The following is a 26,756-nucleotide window of genomic DNA, read 5'->3' on the forward strand; positions in this document are numbered from 1 at the left end:
TTCAGGAAGTCATCCCCTTCGTTATCCTTCTGTTATAGAATTGAAGTTCCCTGATATTACCATTCTTCAATTGTTGCATTTTTCTCTAGACTTACTTAGTCTTCCTCTCACCATTTGATATTCTTTTAAACATCCTCCATTGTGGAGTAGTGCTCTTTATCATTGCCAACACAATCCAGTGGAGCCTTTGACCTCCCCAAGACATCCTCCATTTCCAACACCTCCTTGCTCAGTATTGCACATCTTTTTTTGCCTGTTTTGCATTGTGTCCAAAGATTGTCCATCCAGAAATATTAAACAATATTAAACATCTAGTCATGTTCATTTTTGAACTGTGTTATTGGCACAACTTATTTCCCACAATACTTCTTTTATGAGTGTATCTCCAAGGCTACTGGTTTTCGTAGGAACACTAATGACCAGTATCCCTAGCTGCTATAGTAGGCAAGGATGGAAATTCCTGGGGCATTCTCACAAAGACTATGTCATCTTCATTAGTCATTGATGAGGACAGAAAATATGGTTCCTTGATTCAATTAGCAGGGTAAGCCAGGTAATTACAGGCGGGTGAGCCTTATGTCAGTTAAGGGAGGTATTGAAAAAATTCTTAGGGACAGGATAAATCTACAATTAGAAAAGCAGGTGTGTGGGGCAGTGACTGACCCAGGAGTGTGGGCAGTTACTTACCAAGTATGTGGGGTCAATGAAATCTAGTGTGGAATATGAAGTGGCTGACTAGGTGTAAAAAGCCAGAATGTGGCTCTGTCTCCTGTAGGACCACATGATCCATAAGTGCATCTAGGGCATAACTGGAACTGCAGCTCAATGTCTTTCAACTCATACAGGAGAATGAGGAGGTGATAGACAGGAGCTACAGAGAGGTAGTCATCCGTAGACTGCAGGAGACAGGTAACTGTGTGACTGTCAGGAGAAGGAGGGGAAATGCACAGCCAGTGCAGTGTACACCTGTGGGCATTCTCCTTGATAATATGTATACAACTTTAGATACTATTGAGGGTGAGCCACAGTGATCAGGTCTCTGGCATCGAGACTGGTGCTCTGGCTCAGAAGAACAGAGAGGTGACGAGGACTGCAGTGTTGATCGGAGATTCCTTAGTCAGAGGGACAGAGATGAGATTGTAAGAGCACTATAGAGACACCCGGATGGTATGTTGCCTCCCAGGTGCCAGGGTTAGGAATGTCTCAGGTCATGTCCATGGCATTCTCAAAGGGGAGGACGAGCAGCCAGATGTCTTGATACGTATTGGCACCGATGATCTCAAGGGCTCTAAGGCCCTTGAGGAGGTCCTGAAAAGAAATTTTAGGGAGCTAGGCATTATGTTAATAAACAGGACCTTCAGAGTAGTAATCTCTGGATTGTTGCCTGTGCCGTGTGCCATTGAGGGTAAGTATAGAATAATTTGGCACATGAATGTGTGGTTGAGGAATTGGTGCTGGGGTGAGGAGTTCAGATTTATGGATCATTGGGGTGTCTTCTGAGGAAAGTTCGATCTGTACAAAAAGGATGGGACACACCTGAATCCAGAGGGGTCCAACATCCTTATGAGCAGGCTGGCTAGAGTTGCTCATGATGGCTTAAACTACTCTGGCAGGGGAATGGGAGCCGGAGTGATAGTGTTGAAGATGAGGTAGTTGGTTTACAAACAAAAGCAATGAGTAGTGAGGAGAGGCTGATGACAGGGCAAAACTGCAGTCAACAGGATGAGGTGCAAAGTAAAAGGCAGACAAAATCCAAAAGAGTGAATACCAGACTGAATATGTCATATTTTAATGAGCACAGTATATGAAATAAGGTAGATGAACTTTCAGCACAGTTACAGGATGGCATGTATGACATTGTGGGCATCACTGTGTCATGGCTGAAAGAAGATTATCGCTGGGAGCTTAATGTCCAAGAATACACATTGTATCGAATGGACTGCAAGGAAGGCAGAGAGGATGGTGTGGCTTTGTCGGTAAAAAAATGAAATCAAATCATCAGAAAGAGGTGACATAAGGTTAGAAGGTGTTGAATCATTGTGGATAGATCAAAGGAACTGCAAGGGTAAAAAGACCCTGATGGGTATTGTATAGAGACCCCCAAACAGTAGTAAGGATGTGGCTCACAAATTACAACTGGAGATAGAAAATGCATGCCGAAAGGGCAATGTTACAACAGTCATGGGGGATTTCAATATGCAGGTAGATTGGGAAGATCAAGTTTGTGCTGGATTCCAAGAGGGGGTTTTCTAGAATGCCTACTGAAATTGAATAGAGAGCTTAGGGTAAATGAACCCTTAGGGGAAAGTGATCATAATATGATTGAATTCACCCTGCACTTTGAGAAGGAGAAGCTATAGATGGATGTATCAGTATTACAGTGGAGTAAAGGGAATTACAGAGGCATTATGTTTAAGAGACGCGATGTAATGATGCAGCTCTATAAAACTCTAGTTAGGCCACACTTGGAATACTGTGTCCAGTTCTGGTCACCTCACTATAGGAAGGATATGGAAGCATTGGAAAGGGTACAGAGGAGATTTACCAGGATGTTGCCTGGTTTAGAGAGTATGGATTATGATCAGAGATTAAGGGAGCTAGGGCTTTACTCTTTGGAGAGAAGGAGAATGAGAGGAGACATGATAGAGGTGTACAAGATATTAAGAGGAATAGACAGAGTGGTCAGCCAGTGCCTCTTCCCCAGGGCACCACTGCTCAGTACAAGAGGACATGGCTTTAAGGTAAGGGGAGGGAAGTTCAAGGGGGATATTAGAGGAGGGTTTTTCACTCAGAGAGTGGTTGGTGTGTGGAATGCACTGACTGAGTCAGTGGTGGAGGCAGATACACTAGTGAAATTTAAAATACTACTAGACAGTTATATGGAGGAATTTAAGGTGGGGGGTTATGTGGGAGGCAATGTTTGAGGGTTGGCACAACATTGTGGGCCGAAGGGCCTGTAATATGCTGTACTATTCTATGTTCTATGTTCTATGAGGGAGGAGTTGGCCAGAATTGATTGCAAAACAACAGTGGTAGAGATGATGGCAGAGCAGCAATGGCTGGAATTTCCGGAAGCAATTTGGAAGGCAGAGGATATACATATCCAAAAGAGGAAGAAGTATTTCAAAGGCAAGGATACACAACCATGGTTAATAAGGGAAGTCAAAGTCAAAGAGAGGGTATATTATAGAGCAAAAATTAGTCGGAAGGTAGAGGATTGGGGATTTTTTAAAAACCAACAGAAGGTAACTAAGAGTCATTAAGAAGGTAAAGATCGAATATGAAAGTAAGCTAGCCAATAATATTGAAAATCATATCAAAAATATCTTTAGATACATAAAGTGTAAAAGAGAGGCGAGAGTGGATATCAGAGCGCTGCAAAATGATGGTGGAGAGGTAGTGATAGGGACAAGAAAATGGTGGACGAACTGAATAAGTATTTTGCATCAGTCTTCACTTTGGAAGACTCTAGCAGAATGGTGGAAGTTCCAGGTGTCAGGGACCATGAATTGCGTGAAGTTACCATTACTAGGGAGAAGATTTTTGGGAAACTGAAAGGTCTGAAGGTAGATAAGTCACCTGGACCAGATGTTGTACACTCAGGGTTCTGAAAGAGGTGCCCAAAGAGATTGTGGAGGTATTAGTAATGACCTGAATCAGAATCAGGTTTATTTATCACTTGCATATGTGGTGAAATTTGTTAACTTAGCAGTGGCAGTACAATGCAAGACATGATAGTGTAGAAAGAAAAAAAAATAAATTAAATCAATTACATTAAGTGTATATTAAATAGTTAGATTAACAATAGTGCAAAACAGAAATAATATGTATTTTAAAAAGTGAGGTAGTGTTCAAGGGTGCAATGTCCATTTAGGAATCGTATGGCCGAGGGGAAGAAGCTATTCTTGAATTGTTGAGAGTGTGCCTTCAAGCTTCTGTTCCTGATGATAACAATGAGAAGAGGGCATGTCCTGAGTGATGGGAGTCCTTAATAATGGACACCGCCTTTCTGGGGCACCGTTCCTTGAAGGTGTCTCAGATACTACAGAGGCTAGTACCCAAGGTACCAAGAGCTGAATAATTTTACAACACTCTGCAGCTTCTTTCAGTCCTTTGTAATTGCCACCACCCTCCCCATACCGGACAGTGGTGCAACCTGTCAGAATGCTCTCCAAGGTACATGTTTTCAAGTGTTTTCCAGAATCTCGTGATTCTGGAATGGTGCTAAAAACTGGAAAAATACAAATATCAATCCTTTGTTCAAGAAGGGGGAGAGACAGAAGAAAGTAAATTATAGGCCAATTAGTCTGACATCAGTGGTTCGGAAGATGTTGGATTTGATTGTTAAAGGTGAAATCTCAGGGTACTTGGAGGTACATGATAAAATAGGCCATAATCAGCATGGTTTCCTCAAGGGAAATCTTGCCTGACAAATCTGTTGGGATTCTTTGAAGAAATAACAAGCAGGATAGACAAAGGAGAATCGGTTCATGTTGTGTACTTGGATTTTCAGAAAGCCTTTGACAAGCTGCCATACTTGAGGCTACCTAACAAGCTATGAGTCTATGGTATTACAGGAAAGATTCTAGCATGGATAAAGCAGTAGCTGATTGGTAGGAGGCAAAGAATGGGAATAAATGAGGCCTTTTCTAGTTGGCTACCGGTAACTAGTGGTGTTCCACAGGGGTCTGTGTTGTGACCAATTCTTGTTACATTATATGTCAACAATTTGGATGGTGAAATTGATGGCTTTGTTGCAGTTTGCAGACGATACAAAGATAAGTAGAGGGGCAGGTAGTTTTGAGGAAACAGAGAGGCTACAAATGTACTTAGATTCAGAGAATGGGAAAGGAAATGGCAGATGGAATACAGTGTCAGGAAGTGTATGGTCATGCACTTGGTAGAAGAAATGAAAGGGTTGACTATTTTCTAAATGGAGAAAACATACAAAAATCAGAAGTCCTTGTGCAGGAGGAGTTCCTAAAGGTTGATTTGCAGGTTGAGTTTGTGGTGAGGAAGGCAAAATATGATGTTAGCATTCATTGTGAGAAAATTAGGTGTGATGTTGAGACTTTATAAAGTACTGATGAGGCCTTACTTGGGCCTTTTATCTTAGAAAGGATGTGCTGAAATTAGAGAGGGTTCAAAAGAGGTTCATGAAGATGATTCTAGGATTGAAATGGTGTGTCATTTGAAGAGTGTTTGATGGCTCTGAGCCTGTATTCACTAGAAGTCAGAAGAATGAAGGGTGATCTAATTGAAATCAATCGAATGGTGAAAGGCCTTGATAGAGTGAATGTGGAAAGGATGTTTCCTATGGTGGGTGTATCTAAGACCAGAGGACACAGCCTCAGAATAGAAGGGCTTCCTTTCAAAATGCAGGTGAGGAATTTCTTTATCAAGACAGTGGAGAATCTATGGAATTTGTTGCCACAGGCAGCGGTGGAGGCCAAGTCTTTATGTGTATTTGAGTTAGAGGTCCTTGGATTTTTAATTGGTCAGGGCATGAAGAGATATGGGGGGGAAGGCAAGAGATCAGGGCTGAGAGGAAAAATAGATCAGCCATGATGAAATGACAGAGCAGACACAGTGGGCCAAATGACCTAATTCTGCTCCTATATCTTATGGTCTTATAATATACTTTTTACATTTACACTGTTGGTATTTGCCTATTAAATTAAATAACATGTAAGTACAGAACAGCAATGAGTAAATAACTTAGGCTGTGACTACACAGACAGTATTCAGGATGATATCCTTCAAAGCTGTGGCTGTGTTGTGTCTGTCTGTTGTGTGTCCTCCCACTCCAAGCCCAACCCCACTTCCAGCTCTGTCTCCATGTGGATCAGATTGGTGTGGTTTGGGTTGTGTTAAAGGGTAGGGACAGTCTTCAGTCTTGAGGTGGGGTGGGGCTGAGGAGAAATGGAATCAGAACCTCAGGGGTCAAGTATTAATTAGGGCATATGATCAGGGGTCTTTTGAAATATTGGTCCAGGGCTGCAGATGTGTGGGGGAGTGCCTGAGGATGTGCATAGAAAGTGCAAGGGGCTGAAAGCAAAGCTCTAAGTATAGATATCAAAAGGACACAATCCCACACCTGTGCACTGGATCAGGGCTATCATTGTGGAAATGAAGAGAGGTGGGCCTTATTTGCCTTGTGTGCAATTGGACCAGGCAATTCACAAGATGCACTGATGCAACTGGACACAGAGCAACTGAATATCAGAACATCATTTGTTTGATGTTGTGTGACATCATTGTGCACATCTGGATAGCTCCATACAAATATTTCACACATGCCAACATCTTGCCTTTACTAAATGGTAGATACCTTTGTCATGAAGGTACAGAAACAGTTGTGGTAGTTATGTTGTATATGAGAAACCAGAGAGAGAGACAGAGCAAGTAACTGTTGGCCTTACTCACCTATGGGAAGTTGTGGGCTGCAGACAGGGAGGTGTCCATGTAGTCAGATACTGGATCAGGGAGAGAGTGAAGGCCAGTGAGGACATCAGCTGCAGTCTGTCATGTGGCAGAGCCAGGGCTGTTGGCCCTCCTGCATCTCCTGGTTCTCATGTTCTGTTCTTGATTGTCTCCAGCAGAGCCCCCTGGAAGGACCGTTGAGAGACGGGTGGACACGTGGTTCAGCAAGCAGCAAGTTTTCTTCCAGGAGGCTGCAGATGTCTGCCGGCACCTGATCTGAATCCTGTGCCACGCCAGTCACTGCTGCTCTGACATGTCAAAGAAAATCAGCCTCTTCCTGTCCTCCCGGTGTCACGGGCAGTGACTTTAAGCTGTGCTCTGCTATTCCTGTCTCTGCTCCCCCCCCCCCACCTTGTGTTGCTTCAGCTGCCCCCTTTGCCACAGCCTGCCCGCTCTGCTACTGCCCGCACTGCATCTGGCCCTCTGCTGCTGCTGCCCCTGCAGGCCCCCTCTCTGCTGCTTCCTTCACTGCTGTCTGGCTACAGGTCATTGCCCAAGAGCCTGGTGCTGTTGTGCCTATTTTGTTCATTGGACAAGGTCTGTTCAAAGGCAGCCAACACGCCACCTGTCCAGCTGTGACTGAGGAAAGTTCCAAAGGGTGGAAAACATCCTATTAGCAAAACATGTGAATAACCTTTCCCTACTTGTAGGTAAGAAGTCAGTTGTGAGTATCGAGCAGATCTTACAATATTCATGAATTTGAATCAGCTGTGTCACTTGCTGTTCTGTCTTCACCTCACTCACATTGGTCAGTTTTAGGAAGCCTAAGAAACCCAAGGATTCAAATTAAATTGGAAAGGAGCTGAAATTCCATCTAAATGTGCAATTGCATCTATATCTGGAGCCAGAGAATGTGGGCGAGGTACTAAGCAAGTACTTCACATCAATATTCACCAAGGAGAAGGACAGAACGATAGTGAGATCAGTGCACCAAGGAGGATGCTAATGATCAAGAGCATGGTGAAATCAAGAAAGAGGTAGTGTTGTGTCAGTGGAAGACTATTAAGATGGTTCAGTCTCCAAGGTCTGACTAGATCTATCCAAGGTAATTGAGAGAGATAGAAAAAGAGATCGAAATCAACCTTGACAGGAATCTTTGTATCTACCTAGGCACAGGCAAAGTCCAAGAAATCTCGAGAATGCCATCTGTCCAGCTGTGACTGAGGAAAGCTCCAAAGGGTGGGAAACATTCTATTAGCAAACTAGAGAAAATCTGCAGATGCTGGACATGCAAGCAACACACACAAAATGCTGGAAGAACTCAGCAGGCCAGGCAGCATCTATGGAAAAGATTACAGTCGACGTTTCAGGCCAAAACCTTTCAGCAGGACTGGAGGAAAAAAGTTGAGTAGATTTAAAAGGTGGGGGGCGGGCAAGAATGAAACACAAGGTAATAGGTGAAACCAGAAGAGGGAGGGATGAAGTAAAGAGCTTGCAAGTTGATAAGTGAGAGACGGAAGACCATGGAAGAAAGAAAACGGGGTAAGAGCACCAGAGGGAGTTGATGGGTGAGAGAGGGAATAAGGGATGGGAAATGGTGAAAGAGAAGGGTGGTGAGGGGCATCACCAGAAGTTTGAGAAATTGATGTTCATGCCATCAGGTTGGAGGGGAGACTACCCAAACAGAATATAAGGTGATGTTCATCCAACCCAAGAGTGGCCTCATTACGACAGTGGAAGAGGCCATGGATGGACATATCAGAATGTAAATGGAAAGTGATACTTATCCTTGCAAGCAGAACAAGTGCTACACCTGCCCCTACACCTCCTCCCTCACTACCATTCAGGGCCCTAAACAGTCCTTCCAAGTGAGGTGACACTTGGCCTGTGAGTCTGTTGGTGTCGGTGCTTCCACTGTATATCAGTGAGATCTGATGTAAATTGGGAGATCGCTTCATCAAGCTCCGTTCAGCAGAAAGTGCGAGTTCTCCCAGTGGCCACACATTTTAATTCCACTTCCCATTCCCATTCTGATATGTCCATCCATGGGCTCCTCCATTGCTGTGATGACAGATCGGGTTGGCCTTTGAGGACAAGTGAAGAGTGCTATTGTGACTGTGTTGACTATAAGAGTCAGGGATTCATGTTGCAGAAGTATAAAACTTTAGTTCGGCCAGATTTGGACAATTGTGACTGGAGTGTTGACTATAAGAGTCAGGAATTCATGTTGCAGATAGATAAAACTTCAGTTTGGCCAGATTTGGAGTATCGTGGCTGGAGGTATTGACTATAAGAGTCAGGAATTCATGTTGCAGATAGATAAAACTTCAGTTTGGCCAGATTTGGAGTATTGCATGCATTTCTGGTTGTTCTATTATCGAGAGGATCTGGAGGCTTTGGAGAAGGTGCACAAGATGCTGACCGGAATGTTGCCTGGATTAGAAGGTATGAACTGTAAGGAGAAGAAGGACAAACTTGTATTTTCTCTGAAGCAGCGAAGGCTAGGGAGAGAACTGATAGAGGACATGATATGTAAGGTGAGAGATTTAAATGAGATGTGTGAGATAAGTTTATTTTACACAAAGAGCAACCAATGCCTGGAATGTGCTGCCAGTGATGGAAGCAGGTATAATCATGGCTTTTAAGAAGAATTTAGTCAGGCAAATGAATGGGCAGGGAATGGAGGGATATGAATCGTGCAGGCAGATGAGATTACCTTAATTTGATGTCATGGTCAGCAAAGAGATGTTGAGTCAAAGGGCCTGTTTATGTGCAGTACTGTTTTATGTTTTATGTATTTTTCAGTTGAGTTCTGCAAGCAGCTAGCACACTTAAAGTCAGGCAAGTAGAGTTCACTTCCCAAGGTTCTAACCCCTCTCAACTGCAGCCAAGCCAACCAGCTTACTTCAGTCTCTAAGATGCTTCACCTGCAGTTATTCAGTAATTTGTATGTCAGATTTCCAACAATGACATTATTTTGCAGTGAGTTCCATCTTCTGTGAGAAAATCATACCTCTTGTCCCCTCTAATCTTTCTACAAGAACTTTAATTTATGCCCCCTGGACTTTGACCCCTCTGGAAATGGAAATTAATCCTTCCTATTGACTTTGCAATTTTAGACACCTGAAGTATCCCCCAAGTCTGTTTCAATAGAATCCAGTTTTTCCATCACATATATTCTCTGCACCCATTCCAGTGTATTTGCATCTTTTCTGTGATGTGTGACCAGAACTGTATGGAATGTTCAATATGAATCTGACTTGTCTTTATTGTTCCAGCGTAAGCATCATGTTCTTCTACCCAATGGCCAGGCTAATAAACAAAACATTCCATATGTCAGTATAACCACTTTGTTGACCTGTTCAAGATACTTAACACTGGAAGTTTGGTGGAAGGTTGTTTTGGTGATGGATAAAGTATTGCTGTTGTATTTAGGAGCCTGTGATGGGGATCTCACTGTTGTTAAACACATTAACAATGTTGATGCTATATAGCAAGTACAATTAGTATGTCTGCAGATGATACCAAAATTTGTCATGTAGACATGAGAACGATGTGCTACAAAGAGATACTGATCAGCTGATACAGAGGACATTGCAAAGACAGATGGAGTTTCACACTGATAAATGTGAAATGATGCATTTTGGAGGTCAACTAACAGTAGAACAAACACAGTGAATGGTAAGGCCTTAGGGAGTGTTGAGGAACAGGGAAACCTTAGTATACAAATCCAAAGATCCATGCAAGTGGCAACACAGGAGAGTAAAGATGGTGTATGGGATGCTGGCTTTCATTAACAGGGGATATAGAATTTAAGAATGGGGTTTATGGTAAAGATTTATAAACACTGGTGAAGCCTTAATTGGAATATTTAGTGTAGCCTTGGTTGTCATGATTTGGAAAGGACATGATTGTTTTGAGAGAGTATTGAAAAGATTCGCCTGGATATTGGAATGCTTCCCTTATGAGGAGAGACTGGATAGGCTGGGTTTGTTTTCCTTGAAGGAGAGAAAGCTGAAAGGGACTTATTAGAGGTAAACAATGTCACAAGGGGCAAGGATAAATGTAGACAGTAGTAAACTTTTTTTACACTAGACACTCGTAGGTCAAATGTCTGCCATGCTCTGTGCCTTAGTACAGTGACCCTGCCTTCACAGCTCTTTGAACAGGGAATTCTCAAGATTCATGATGTGTCAGAAGATATTCCTTTTTAAATGTGTGAGAGCTTATTTTGTAACTATACTTCCTAGTTCTTGGCACCCTGAGTAGGGAAAGCAATCTCAGCATTCATCTATCAGATCAATGTATCTTTCAATAAGATCACCTCTTGGTGTCTAAACTCCTGTGGATGCAAGCCAACCTGTTTAGTCTCCGTGTATCCCAGGTGTCAGTAGAGTGAGCCTTCCCAGCTGTGCCTCCAATGCAAGTTCATCCTTCTTCCTAATCTGTACCCCACCAGTGTTCATAGCTTGTAAGGAGAGTTTTTAAATTTCCTATGTTTATGCTCCATTCTCTTTCAACATTTCATTAATTTTCTGTAAAACTTGCTGTAACTGCAGTGCTAGCTTTTTGGTTGTCATGTACTTGGACTCTCACTTTGTAGACTGACTGTTCAAAGTAAAATGTATTATCAGGGTACATACATGTCACCACATACAACCCTGAGATTATTTTTCCTGTAGGCATACTTGACAAATATGTAGAACAGTAACTGTAAACAGATCAATGAACAACAAACTGTGCAAATGCAAATATAAATAAATAGCAATAAATAATGAGAGCATAAAATAACAAGATAAATAGTCCTTAAAGTGAGACTATCAGTTGTGGGAACACCAGAAATAGAATGAGTGTAGTTATCCCCTTGTGTTCAAGAGCCTAATGGCTGAGGGGCTGTACCTGTTCTTGAGCCTGGTGCTGTGAGTCCTAAGGCACCTGTACCTTCTACCTGACGACAGCAGTGAGAAAACAGCATGGCCTGGGTAGTGAGGATCTTTGATGGATGTTGCTTTTCTATAGCAATGCTTCATGTAAATGTGCTCAGTGGTTGGGAGGGCTTTACTTGTGAAGGTAATCATTTTGCTCTGTCATTCCCCTTTCAAAGTGTATGGCCTTGCACTTTTCCACAAGATCCCGCATCAATAGAATGGTCTTGTCCATTCACTTAATCCATCTGTATCTTAGCTTCCACTTCTGAGTCAAATTCCATTTGCCATTTGTCCACTCAACCAGATATTTCTATTTTCCTGTAGTCTAACACTCATGATGAACCAGTATCACTTGCAATGTTTGTGTCATTTGCAACATCTTTACCATACAACCTCCACCAAAAATTTAAAACCCGATTGACCCTGTTGGATCCTGATACATTTACTTTGAAAAGTTCTTACAGAAGTCAATGAGGCATAAAATTGTTGCTTACAATTACTTTATTGAATAATGCCTGTGTGTTGAGCTGTAGCTCCTAAGGGGCCGCATTAGGGAACTGGAGATGCAGCTTAATGACCTTCGGCTGGTCATGGAGAGCGAGGAGGTGATAGAAAGGAGCTGTAGGCAGGTGGTCACACCGGGGCTAAGGGAGACAGACAATTGGGTAACAGTCAGGAGAGGGACGGGGAAGAGTCAGGTACTAGAGAGTACCCCTGTGGCTGTCCCCCTTGTCAATGGGGGGGGCGGGGAGACAGCCTACCTGGGGGAAGCAACAGTGGACAAGTGTCCAGCACAGAGTCAGGCCCTGTGGTAGGGAAAGGAAGAGGAAGGCAGTAGTGATAGGGGACTCTATGATTAGGGGGTCAGACAGGCAATTCTGTGGATGCAGGAAAGAAACTTGGATGGTAGTTTGCCTCCCAGGTGCCAGGGTCCAGAATGTTTCAGATCGCGTCCAAGATATCCTGCAGTGGGAGGGAGAACAGCCAGAGGTCATGGTACATACTTGTACCAATGACATGGGTAGGAAAAGGGAAAGGGAAGAGGTCCTGAAAAATGACTACAAGGAGTTAGGAAGGAAGTTGAGAAGCAGGACCGCAAAGGTAGTAATCTTGGGATTACTGCCTGTGCCACGTGACAGTGAATATAGGAATAGAATGAGGTAAGAGGATAAACGTGTGGCTGAGGGATTGGAGCAGGGGGAAGGGATTCAGATTTCTGGATTATTGGGACCACTTTTGGGGCAGGTGTGACCTGTACAAAAAGGACAGGTTGCACTTGAATCCCAGGGGGACCAATATCCTAGCAGGGGGGTTTGCTAAGGCTACTGGGGAGAATTTAAACTAGAATTGTTGGGGGTTGGGAACTGAACTGAAGAGACTGGGGAAGAAGCAGTTGGTTCACAAATATAGAAGGCTTGGAGACAGAGTGTGAGGGAGGATAGGCAGGTGATAGAGAAGGGACGTGCTCAGATGGACAGTTTGAGCTGCGTCTGTTTTAATACAATGAGTATTATGAACAAAGCGGGTGAGCTCAGAGCGTGGATCGGTACTTGGAGCTATGATGTGGTGGCCATTACAGAGACTTGGATGGCTCAGGGACAGGAATGGTTACTTCAAGTGCCGGGTTTTAGATGTTTCAGAAAGGACAGGGAGGGAGTCAAAATAGATGACGGCGTGGCACTGTTGATCAGAGATAGTGTCACAGCTACAAAAAAGGTGGATGTCATGGAGGGATTGTCTATGGAGTCTCTGTGGGTGGAGGTTAGGAACAAGAAGGGGTCAATAACTCTACTGTATGTTTTTTTATAGGCCATCCAATAGTAACAGGGATATCGAGGAGCAGATAGGGAAACAGATCCTGGATAGGTATATTAATAACAGAGTTGTTGTGATGGCAGATTTTAATTTCCCAAATATCGATTTGCATCTCCCTAGAGCAAGGGGTTTAGATGGAGTGGAGTTTGTCAGGTGTGTTCTGGAAAGTTTCTTGACACAGTATGCAGATAAGCCTACAAGAGGAGAGACTGTACTTGATTTGGTATTGGGAAATAAACCTGGTCAGAGGTCAGATCTGTCAGTGGGAGAGCATTTAGTGAGAGGATAGTGATCATAATTCTATCTCCTTTACAATAGCATTGGAGAGAGATAGGAACAGACAAGTTAGAAAAGTGTTTAATTGGAGTAAGGGGAATTATAAAGCTATCAGGCAGGAACTTGGAAGTTTAAATTGGGAACAGATGTCCTCAGGAAAAAGCATGGAAGAAATGTGGCAAATGTTCAGGGGATATTTGTGTGGAGTCCTGCCAAGCTATGTTCCAATAAGACAGAGAAGTTATGGTATGGTACAGGAACCATGGTGTACAAAGGCTATAATAATTCTTGTCAAGAAGAAAAGCTTACAAAAGGTTCAGAGAGCTAAGTAATGTTAGAGATCTAGAAGATTATAAGGCTAACAGGAAGGAGCTTAAAAAGGAAATTAGAAGAGCCAGAAGGGGCCATGAGAAGGCCTTGGCGGGCAGGATTAAGGAAAACCCCAAGGCATTCTACAAGTATGTGAAGAGCAAGAGAATAAAACATGAAAAAATAGGACCAGTCAAGTGTAACAGTGGGAAAGTGTGTATGGAACCAGAGAAAATAGCAGAGGTTCTTAATGAATACTTTACTTCAGTATTCACTATGAGAAAGGATCTTGGTGATTGTAGTGATGACTTGCAGCAGACTGAAAAGCTTGAGCATGTAGAAATTAAGAAAGTGGATGTGCTGGAGCTTTTGGAAAGCATCAAGTTGGATAAGTTGCCAGGACTGGATGAGATGTACCTCCAGGCTACTGTGAGAGGCAAGGGAGGAGATTGCAGAGCCTCTGGCGATGATCTTTGCATCATCAATGGGGACGGGAGAGGTTCCGGAGGATTGGAGGGTTGTGGATGTTGTTCCTTTATTCAAGAAAGGGAGTAAAGATAGCCCAGGAAATTATAGAACAGTGAAGTCTTACTTAAGTGGTTGGTAAGTTGATGGAGAAGATCCTAAGAGGCAGATTTATGAACATTTGGAGAGGTATAATATGATTAGCAATAGTCAGCATGGCTTTGTCAAGGACAGGTCGTGCCTTACGAGCCTAATTGAATTTTTTGAGGTTGTGACTAAACACATTGATGAAGGAAGAGCAGTAGATGTAGTGTCTATGGATTTCGGCAAGGCATTTGATAAGGTACTCCAAGCAAGGCTTATTGAGAAAGTAAGGAGGCATGGGATCCAAGGGCATATTGCTTTGTGGATCCAAAACAAACTTGCCCACAGAAGGCAAAGAGTGGTTGTAGACTGGTTAAATTCTGCATGGAGGTCGGTGACCAGTGGTGTGCCTCAGGGATCTGTTCTGGGACACTTACTCTTTGTGATTTTTATAAATGACCTGGATGAGGAAGTGGAGGGATGGGTTAGTAAGTTTGCTGATGACACAAAGGTTGGAGGTGTTGTGGATAGTGTGGAGGGCTGTCAGAGGTTACAGTGGGACATTGATAGGATGAGAAGTGGCAGACAGAGTTCAACCCAGGTAAGTGTGAAGTGGTTCATTTTGGTAGGTCAAATATGATGGCAGAATATTGTATTAATTGTAAGACCCTTAGCAGTGTGGAGAATCAGAGGGATCTTGGGGTCCAAGTCCATAGGACACTCAAAGCAGCTGCGCAGGTTGACTCAGTGGTTAAGAAGGCATACGGTGTATTAGCCTTCATTAATCATGAATTGAATTTAGGAGCCAAGAGGTAATGTTGCAGCTATATAGGACCCTGGTCAGACCCCACTTGGAGTACTGTGCTCAGTTCTGGTCGCCTCACTACAGGAAGGATGTGGAAACCATAGGAAGGATATGGAAACCATAGAAAGGGTGCAGAGGAGATTTTCAAGGATGTTGCCTGGATTGGGGAGCATGCCTTATGAAAACAGGTTGATTGAACTCGGCCTTTTCTCCTTGGAGCAACGAAGGATGAGAGGTGACCTGATAGAGGTGTATAAGATGAGAGGCATTGATCATGTGGATAGTCAGAGGCTTTTTCCCCAGGACTGAAATGGTTGCAACAGGAGAACACAGGTTTAAAGTTTGGGGAGTAGCTGCAGAGGAGATGTCGGGGTAAGTTTTTTTTAAATATGCAGAGAGTGGTGAGTGCATGGAATGAGCTGCCAGAAGCGGATATGATAGGGTCTTTTAAGAGAATTTTGGATAGGTACATGGAGCTTAGAAAAATAGAGGGCTATGGGAAACCCTAGGTAACTTCTAAGGTAGGGACATTTTTGGCACAACTTTGTGGGCCAAAGGGCCTGTATTGTTCTGTAGTTTTTCTATGTTTTCTATGTTTAAATGTTACAAGAACAAGGAACAAGGAACAAGCAAAGAGTGAGAGATGAGAGAACAAAGAAAAGACAAAGGAAAAAGTAGTCATAGCCGTCTCATACTCAGATTAGAGATAGCACAAATTCCAGTGATAACAACCTATAAAATTGCCAGATTCAAATGGTTTGACAACAGCTACTGAAAGCTAATGTTTCTTGAAAAATACAGAAGCAACTGTACTGTCATTACTGATACAATTACATATATATAGGTGATTATATATAAACTCAAGCAAGCATAGGACACTTAAACTTAACAACAAGGAAAACTTAAACTACAAGGAAAATAACAATTTCACAGCCCAGTCTAACAATCCTCATCGTTAACAAGCCCACGTCAGTCAAAGATCTTCTTTTCCTTTCTGTCACTGCCATTGGACTCCAGTAATTCAGCTGAATAACAGATATTTTGCCATCTGTCACACAGTCAGCTCTAGCAGTGTATTGTGGCAGTCACAAACCTCACCTGATAGCAAGTGGAACCAACTGCCAGCCCCAGCAGGCAGATTCAGCCATGTGCTAAAATGTGGTCAGATGATATGTATAAAAAATTCTTTAAGAAATAAGAGAAAATTGCATTAAATCTGGCTGATGTTAGCACAAACAACCCATTTAATGTGTTTGTTTTTGTTTGCAGCGGAATACCAGAGCAGTCTTCAGGAGAAACTTCCTCTCATCATTGGATCAGCAGCTGCTGGCCTGATCTTCATAATTGCGGTTTTAATCATTTTCATTGTTTGCAACAGGTAACTCAAAGGATCTATCTACTCTGTGTTGCATAACACTTGAAAAAGTTAATCCTCTGGTTGTACAATATGCTTTCCTTTAACCCAGTTTTTGAAAATTAGTAACAATATTCATGTTTTTGAATGGCTCTTAACCATTGAATTTAGGTTGATGCAGGAACTTCCTTGCCTTTCTAAATGCTCTGGTTAATGGAAACTTGTTGCATTGATAGACTTTCTGTTGCTCTGTGGGGCTGCTTCATGGTGGATACTTAGTCTCCCACTTAACTGCTCTGTAGATTCAGATGTGTTTAGCACAGAGACGAGTGAGCCCACCATGCCTATGTTGCCCAATAATTAACTTCAGATCAATCTTACTTCCTTGTTTTAGTCTGCTGCACTGTGGCTTTAAGCTTGTTTAGTGCTTCTCCAGGTATGTTTGATGCAGGACACAGAAGGTGGGATGAATGCAGTGGAGAGTGGAGAGCTTGAGACGGACGGCAGCAGGGCTGATGACATTAGCAATGGGAAAGGGGCCAATGAAGCGAGGGGCCAGCTTGCAGGAATCCACCTTGAGGGGCAGTTTTCAGGTTGAAAGCCACACACTGTCCCTGGCGGTTACATGGGGCCTTGGAGCAATGGCGGTCAGCCTGATGCTTGATCCTAGAAGAGGCACGGAGAAGGGCAGAGCGAGTGTGCCTCCACATCCACTGACAATGGCGGATGAACGCCTCGGCAGATGGAACACCAACCTCCTCCTCCTGGGCAGGAAACAGTGGAGGTTGGTAGCCAAGGCAGCACTCGAAAGGGGACAGACCGATGGATGAGGACAGATGAGAGTTTGTGGTGTACTCGGCCCAGGGTAGCTGCTGACTCCACGTGGAGGGGTTCTGGGAGACCAGACACCGCAATACTGTCTCTAGCTGTTGTTGGCCGCTCGGTCTGGCCATTGGTCTGTGGGTGGAATCCTGAAGATGGACTCACGGAGGCACCCAGAAAATTATAGAATACCCTTTGGAAGTTGGATGTGAATCGAGAGCCCCTGTCTGACACATCACAGGTAAACTATACAATTTTAAAACATGTAGTACTAGTAATTTGGCAGTTTCTTTGGCTGAGGGGAGTTTAGGTAAAGGAATGAAGTGGACAGGTGGCCCCTGTTCTTTGAACGTTCGCTTTACGACTGCTCGCTGTTACAAAAGACCTACATTAGTACCGGTTTTCGTTAACCAAAGAAGATTTTCGCTTTTACGAAAAAAGATGCCCGCTTTATACATGTGTTTACCCCAAGTAAGACTACCATGACCATGAATCCTCGTGCGGGCAGTTATGTGAGCATGCGTGTACGTGCTGATTTTTTTTTCTCCAAATCGATTTTGGTTTGCTGTGTTCCCGAGTTAGATAAGTGAAACTACACCATACATACAATATTTCTACTTTATATGGCTGTGTCTTTATCATATCATTCCTGCTTTTACTATGTGTTCGAGTTATTTTAGGTTTTAAGTGCTATTTGGTAGGTTGTTTTTTTGGTCTGGGAACGCTCAAAAGTTTTTCCCCTATAAATTCATGGTAATTGCTTCTTCACTTTACGACATTTTGACTTACAAACGGTTTCATAGGAACACTCTACCTTCGGGTAGCGGGGGAAGCCTGCACAGACTTGGAGAAACGATCAGCTACTGTGAGAATGGTGGTATTACCATCTGATGGGGGAAGGCTGGTGACAAAATCCAGGGCAATGTGGGTTCAGGGTCTCTTGGGGATTGACAGGGTTTGTAACAGACTAGTGGGTGCCCGGTTAGAGTTCTTGCCTTGAGCACAGACCGAGCAGGCTGAGACAAAATTGCGGATGTCATATCCCATGGAGGGCCAGCAGAACCTTCGACTGATTGAAGACCTGAGTATGCTTGGTTCCAGGGTAATAGGATAACCGGGAAGAATGACCCCACTGCAATACCTCTGAGTGGACAGAGCTGGGAACATAAACACGGTTAGTGGGGCATTGACTAAGGGCTGCCTCACTCTGTTGAGCAGCTTGGACCATGGCTTCAGTGTCCCATTGTGCTGCACCCACGAGACAGTGAGCAGGGAGGATGACATCAGGTTCCTCAGGGGTCTCAGAGGAAGGAAATCTCCAAGTGCACATCAGGTTTTCCATTCTTGGAAACGGGGCGGAAAGACAGTAAAGTTGAATCTTGAGAAAAACAGGGACCAACGAGCTTGACGGGAGTTGAGACGCTTGGCAGTACGGATATATTGCAGATTCTTGTGATCAGTCCAGAATTGCACCTTGCCTCCCTCCAGCCAATGCCTCCACTCCTCCAGAGCTAGCTTCATAGCTAGCTGCTCCCAGTTTCCAACATCATAATACCGCTCTGTGGGAGTGAGGTGGTGAGAGAAGGTGGTGCAGGGGTGTACCTTCTCATCCTTGGCCGAGCGCTGAGAGAGAACAGCTCCTACACCAATGTCAGACGCATCCACCTCCACAATGAACTGCCGGTCGGTGTTGGGTTGAATCAGGATGGGGGCTGAGGTGAAATGTTCCTTCAGGTCAGAGAATGCTTTTTCAGCAACAGGGGACCAGGAGAATCTGACAGCCGATGAGGTAAGAGCAGTGAGTGGTGCAGCCGGTGTACTGTAATTTATGTTGAAGTGGTGATAGAAGTTAGCAAAGCCCAAGAAGCGTTGCAGCTCCTGACGAGTTGAGGGTTGGGGCCATACGACCACCACCTTGACCTCCTGTTGGTCCATCTGAATCGAACTGCCTGAAATTACATATCCCAGGAAGGAGACTATTGCAATGAAACTCACATTTCTCAGCCTTCACAAAGAGCTGGTTCTCCAGAAGGTACTGGAGAACTCTGCAGGCATGACCCTGAGAACATCATTTACCAGGGCTTGGAAGACAGCGGGGGCACTGGTGAGACCGAATGGCATGACCAGATACTTGTAATGGCCTGAGGCGGTGTTGAAGGCCGGCTTCCACTCGTCCCCTTTGCGGATGCGGACAAGATGGTAGGTGTTACGGAGATCAAGCTCGGTGAAAACTGACGCTCCTTCAAATGCCGAGGTCATGAGCAGAAAAGGGCGACGGTTCTTAACAGTGACTTCATTCAGTTCCCAGTAATCAATGCATGGATGCAAGGAGCCGTCCTTCTTTTCAACAAATTAAAAACCGGCATCAGCAGGGGAAGAAGACGGCCGGATGGTGCCTGCAGCCAGAGACTCTTGAATGTACTTACTCATGGCTTCTGTTTCAGGTACGGACAGGGAATACAGGCAGCCCCTTGGGGGAGATGTGCCAGGCAAGAGGTCAATGGTGCAATAATATGGATGATGAAGCAGTAGGGAAATGGATGAACACAGCCTTGAGGTCCACGTATTCAGGAGGGATGGCACTAAGGTCGGGAAATTACTTGGAGGGATCTGGGCTTGGAGACAAGGGGATCCGAGCATGGCAGTGGGAGTGACAGAATGAGATCCAGCCTACCATCTTGTGACTGGCCAGTCAATGTGGGGGTTGTGTCTGACTAACCAGGGATGGCCCTGGACAATGGGAGCTTGAGGAGAGTCAATAGCATAAAGGGTTAACTGTTCATGATGTTTTCCGGATAAACTGAGACTCACCGGGGCCACGACATAGATGTTAGCCAGTCTCTGACCATTCAAGGCATTGGCCATCGATGGTGACTGGAGAGCAGACATTGGTAATCCCCACTGGGCAGCCAAGCTGGAATTGATTTTTAAAAAAAAAACCTCCGCACCAGAATCAACCAAGATGGAAACTGCTCAGTGTTGGATGCCCCACTCCAGAGAAGCAGGTATGAGAGTGAGCGGTGTCGAGGAGAGCTGGACAGGGGTCACACTCACCACTACTCCTCATCGTACTGGTGAGCATTTGGCTTTACTGGGCAGGTGGAGAGGAAATGGCCTGGTTGGCCACAGTACAGACAGGAGCGGGTGCTGATTCTCCTTTGTCTTTCAGGGCCTTGGGCTCTGGAATGGTAATTGTAGATGGAGGCAAATGGCAGGGCAATGTAGATTAATGAGGAGCTTGGAACTCACCTGGTACCCCCCCTAGTGACCCTCTGGAACCCCTCCCCTGCAGCACTGCTGAAGGCAAACATCAATATGGATGGCCAAATCCACCAGGCTTCAAAAGTGGAAGGAAGGTCCTGGGTGACCAGATCAGCTTTGATGTCTTTGAAGAGGCCATTCAGGAAGGTGTCGTACTGTGCCTCAGAGTTCCAGCCGCTGACGGTGGCTAGGACCCAGAACTCTATAGTGTAATCTGACACAGATCTGTGCCCTGGTGCATGTGCAGCATTTCATGGGTAGCCTCTCTCCCATGTTTGGAGCAATCAAACACTTCTCATCACTTCAGAAAATAAGTGGAAAAAAAACAGGAAATAATCTCTCACCTGACCGGACAGTTGGGTCAGCTACCTTGGGTCAGTCACTTAAATGTTATTAGTTGTAATTAAAAAATGAAGGTGCACTGGGAAAGAAAAGAGCTGCAGGTACCGGGCTCACCCGAGTACTTTTCTGGAGGAGGCAGACGGGGCTCTTGGACGGGAAGACTGAGCGAGAATGCAGAGGGTGGGGCGGAAGATGCAGTCACAGAATGTTGATGGGTGCTCTGGTACAGCTGGAATGATTGAGTCTGGGCCACAAAATCAGCTACATTGGTAGAAAGCAACTCCACTGCCCTGAACACGGAGTCCAGCTGGTTCTGGTGTCTCCCCAGCATCACTCCCTGTTGTTCCAGGGCAGTTCTCAGACAACCATGGTCTGCCAGATCCATTCTGGCCAGATTGTACTGTCAGGGCACTGGAGCAGGGATCCAATCACAGACCCAGTACTGCGCACACAGTGATATTAATTGAGTAACAAATCCCAATATGCAAACAAATTCAGCATCAAAGTTCAGGCCAAGATCAAAACATCCAGAGAAATCCAAAAACCAGAATCAGGAAACAGACAGAGTACAGATACAAATACTGCAAAGGCTCAGGAAAATTCACTGGCACAATCTGGCAACAAACAGGTGAAAACACAGGACTGAAATACACTGAGCGATAAACAGAGAAGCAGATGATAGGTGGAGCACAACGAGACACAGGTGGCAGCAATACAGGTAATAATGAGAAACAGATGAGAGACGGAGTACTCAGTAATACAGGGACCGGAGTCGAGCAGGAGTGGGGACAGGAGCACATGGCAATACAAAACCACAGACTGACAGCTAGTGGGAAACACACAATAAGACAGAGTTCAGCTGGAGATACTGACACTTCAACTACTACCCCCAACCAATTCTGAATCCAAACAGCAATTTGCTGCAGATCCTTCCTAAAATCCACGTAGACAACATTCATTTTCCTAACCTCATCAATCGCTCTTACCACCTTGTCAAATAACTCAATCAAGTTGGTAAGGCATGACCTGCCATGGACTAAACCATGTTTGCTTTCCCTAATTAGGCCAAGGGTTTCCAAATGCTCATATATCCTAGCTCTAATAATTTTCTCCAGCAATTTCCCTACAACTGTTGGGAAACTCACCATCTATAGTTCCCAGGATTTTCCCTTGTTCTTTTCTTAAATAGAGGTACAAAATTAGCCACTCGATAGTCCTCTGGGACCTCACTTATGGCTAGAGAGGACACAAAGTTACTGAACAAGGGCCCAACACTTCCTTTCTTTGACCTCTAAACGCCTTAACATAATTATGCACTCAGCACTTATCTGCTGGTCCTCCATGTCTTTTTCAGTATTCCTTGGTAAATACTGAAGCGAGACCTCATATTCATTAAGTACCTCACTCACATTCTTTGCATCCGAGCAACTGTTACCCCCTTTTTCCTTGAGTGGTCCCACTCTCTCCCTAGTTTTCCTCTTACTCTTGATGTATGTATAGAATGTCTTGAGATTCACCTTACTTCTACTTGTCTTTTCATGGCCCCTCCTGGCTTTCCTAATTCCCTTCTTTAGTTATTTTCTGGCTTCTTTACAATCTCATGTGCTTCATTTGATCCTGACTTCCAAAGCTTTACATACTTTTTCTTTTTGACTAAACTCATCGCTTCTCTGGACATTCGAGGTTCTGTTATCTTTCCATCCCCATCCTTCCTTGCAATTGATCCCTCCACATGTCTGATGTGGATTTGCCAGAGAAAATATGTACCCAATTAATGCTTCTTAGTTCCTGACTGATGCCCTTGTAATTTGCCCTACTGCAAATTAAAACTCCCCCACAAAGACCATACCAATCCCTACGTATCACTAGCCTGAAAGTTACAGAGAAGTGTTCACCCACTGAAAGTTCATTCTCCTGGCCATGGCTCATCACCCAACACCAGGTCCAGTATGGCCCCTCCTCTTGTTGGATCATCCCCATATTGATTTAAGAAACCTTCATCCCCATCTAAACCCTTTACACCAAGAAGGTCCCAGTTTATATTAGGGAAGTTGAAATCCTCCATGACAACAGCCCTATTATTTTTACACATTTCCTTAATCTGATTACATATCTGTTGCTCAATGTCCTGGTGATTATTTGGTGGTCTGTTATACAATCCCATCAGTGTGATTGCACCCTTCCTATTCCTGAGTTCCATTCAAATAGATGTCGTGTTTGACCCCCCCCCATTATGTCTCCTCTGAGTGCAACTGTGATATTCTCCCTGATTAGTAGTGTAACCCCACCCCTCTTTTACCTCCTCCTCTATCTTTTCTAAAACTTTGAAAAACTGGTACATCAATCACCCATTCCTTCTCCTCTCTCAAACAAGTTTCAGTAATGGCTACAACATCGTAGTTCCATGTACTGGTCCATGTTCTGAGTTCATCACCCTTACCATAATACTCCTAGCATTAAAGTATGCAAACTTCAAACTATGTGATTCATCATACTTTTTTTTTCAATATTGCCTTTCAATTCCTCCCCTAACATCTACCTCTCAGTCCAATCCTTCCCTTTCTGATCTGGGGCTTCGGTTCTCAGCCCCCTGCAAAACTATTTTAAACTCACCCAAGTAGCATGAACAGACCTCTCAGCTAGGATTTGGTTCCCCTTGAGTTCAAGTGCGAACCGTTCCTCTTGTACAGGTTATGCCTTCTCCAGAAAAGGTTCTAATGATTCAAGAACTTGAAACCCTGTCCCCAGCACCTTCTACACCGCCACTCATTCATCTGCGCTATTTCCCCCATTCGTACTGTACCTGCACTAGCCCATGGCACAGATTGCAACCTTGGAGGTCCATCTCTTCAACCGCTTTCCTAACTCTATATACTCACTGTATAGGGCCTCTCCCCCTTTTGTGCCTATGTCATCAGTGCCAATATGCACCACAACCTCTGGCTGATCCCCCTCCCTTTGTGAATATCCTGCAGCTGCTCCAGTATGAACCATATCACCCGTGAGGTAACACGCCAGCCTGGTGTCTCTTTTGCGACCGCAGAATCTCCTTTCTGTCCCCCTGTCGAGTCCACTATAAGTACTGCACTGCCTGACTACATTTTGCTGTCAAGCCTCAAAGCTGGCCACACTGGCACCAGCCTGGCAGCTGCTGTCATGCTCCGATGGATCATCCCCCCAGTCGTATCCAAAGGTGTATACTTGTTGCAGTGGGGAATGGCCGCAGGGAACCATTCCTGGCAGTCACCCAACATTAGGAGTTTGAAGAGATTTGGTATGTCAACAAAAACACTCTTAAACTTCTATAGATGTACCGTGGAGAGCATTCTGACAAACTACATCACTGTCTGGTATGGTATGGCGGGGTGGAGAGGGCTATTACACAGGACCAAAAGAAGCTGCAGAGGGTCGTAAATTTAGTTGGCTCCATCTTGGATACTAGCATACAAAATACCCAGGACATCTTCAAGGAGCGGTGTCTCAGAAAGGCAGCGTCAATTATTAAGGACCCCCAGCACCCAGGGCATGCCCTTTTTTCGGTTACCTTCCAACTCCAGCTCCAACTGCAGCCTGGGATATTGAATGAAGGTAATAGGCAGAAGAATTGGGAGTAACACAGAAACAAACTGGGTGAGGTGGCATCTATAGAAAGGGAAACTGTACTAAGATCATAGGAGCAAAATTAGGCCATTTGGCCCATCCAGTGAATCATGTCTTACCTATTATACCTAGCAATCACATTTTCCTGCACTTTCTCCCCATAACCTTTGATGACCTGACTAGCCAAGAACCTGTCGCCCTCCACTTTACATATACTCAATGACTTGGCCTCTACAGCCGTCCATGGCAATGAATTACACAGATTTACTGGCTAAAGAAGTTCCTGTCATCTCTGTTATAAATGGACATCCCTTTACTGAGGCTGTGCTCTGTGTTCCTAGGCTCACCCACTATAGGAAACATCCTCTCCACATCTACTCTATGCCTTTCAGTATTTGGTAGCTTTCAATGAGAACACTCCTCATTCTTCTAAACTCCAGTGAGTTAAGGCCCAGAGACATCAAATGCTCCTCACACTTTAACCCCGTAATTCCTGGAATCATTCTCATGATCCTTCTCTGTTCCCTCTACAATGCCAGCACATCTTTTCTTAGGTGAGGGACCCAAAACTGCTCATAATACTCTAAGTATGGTCTGAACATTGCCTTATAAAGCCTCAGATTTACATCCTTGTTCTTGTATTTTAGTCCCCTCCAAATAAATGTTAGCATTGCATTTGCCTTCTTTACCACCAACTCAGCCTGCAAGTTAACCTTTAGGGAATCCTGGATGAGGACTCCCAAGTCCCTTTGCATTGATAGATAGATAGATAGATAGATAGATACTTTATTCATCCCCAAGGGGAAATTCAATGTTCCTCCAGTATGATATCACATAAACACAAGACAGACCAAGACTAACTGACCAAAAAAACCACATAATTATAACATACAGTTCCAAGACTAACTGACCAAAAAAACCACATAATTATAACATACAGTTACAACAGTGCAAAGCAATACCATAATTTGATAAGAGCAGACCATGGGCACGGTAAAAAAAAAGTCTCAAAGTCCCAGATAGCCCATCATCTCACGCAGATGGCAGAAGGAAGAAACCTCCAACGTGGCAAAACTTCCCGATGCAGCCTCTGGAAGCACCCGAGCACAGCCAACTGTGAGTCCGTCCGAAAACTTCCGACAACTTCGTGCCTCCGACCAGCCCTCCGACACCGAGCACCGAGCACCATCTCTGCCGAGTGCTTCAACCCCGGCTCCGGCCACCAAGCAACAGGCAAAGCCGAGGATTCGGGGCCTTCCTCTCTGGAGATCTCTCCGATCGCTCAGTAGCAGCGTCAGCAGCACAGGCATGTCAGAAGTTTCGCCAGATGTTCCTCCGTGCTTCACACATCCGTCTCAATCAAATCAGGATTGTGCACGGCCCCTACTTACAGATAACGGATATTCCTTACTGGAGTGGCCGCTGCGCCCTGCGTCGTCGCGCCGCCATCTTGATGTTGATTCTTGAATTCTTGAATGCTTGATTCTTGAATTTTCTCCCCATTTAGAAAGTGGCCTACACCTTTACTCCTTCTACCGAAGTGCATGACCATACACTTCCTTTCACTATATTTCATCTGCTACTTCTTTACCCATTCTCTAATCTGTTCAAGGCCTTCCATAGTCTACCTGCTTCCAACTGTGCTGCCCCTTGTGATATCTCATTGTCAAATCATCATCAAGGTTCCTTGTCATTGTGGCCTGCCATGCTGTAAAATTTCGTCAAGACATCAGCTCCATCACAGACACAAGCCTCCATACCATCAAGGACATCTTCTATGGGCATTGCCTCAAGAAGGAAGCATCCATAATTAAGGACCTTCACCACCTGCGACATACCATCTTCTTATTTCTGCCACGAGGGAGGAAATACAAGATCCTGAAGACTCAGGGAACAGCTTCTTTCTCTCTGCCATCAAATGTCTTACAGTCCATGAACCCATGAACACTGCCTCAGTATTCTTCTATGCACTATTTATCGAGTTAATTATTTTCCGTATTTTTATTGCAACTTGTAGTTATCTTTTATGTCTTTTACTGTACTGCAGCTACAAACCTACAAATTTTACAACATATGTTAGCAATAATAAATCTGATTCTGTTAAGAGTTTTGCATTTTCCCCTCCCCCCCACTACTTTCAAATCTCTTACTATCTTTCCTTTCAGTTAGTCCTGACGAAGGGTCTCGGCCCGAAACATCGGCTGTGCTTCTCCCTATAGATGCTGCCTGGCCTGCTGCGTTCCACCAGCATTTTGTGTGTGTTGTTTGAATT

General features: G+C 44.4%; 1 protein-coding gene across 2 annotated transcripts in view; it reads left to right on the forward strand.

Annotated features, from left to right (window-relative positions):
* Positions 1-26,756, forward strand: part of LOC140718199 (ephrin type-B receptor 2) — a 443,811-nt gene that overhangs the window by 350,090 nt on the left and 66,965 nt on the right. For both annotated transcript variants that reach the window (XM_073031645.1, XM_073031646.1), the window contains exon 8: positions 16,375-16,483. In XM_073031645.1, coding sequence (XP_072887746.1) covers positions 16,375-16,483 — 109 coding nt within the window. The remainder of the gene's footprint in view (positions 1-16,374; positions 16,484-26,756) is intronic.

This window comes from Hemitrygon akajei, chromosome 29 (genome assembly GCF_048418815.1).
Source record: "Hemitrygon akajei chromosome 29, sHemAka1.3, whole genome shotgun sequence".
Lineage (NCBI taxonomy): Eukaryota > Metazoa > Chordata > Chondrichthyes > Myliobatiformes > Dasyatidae > Hemitrygon > Hemitrygon akajei.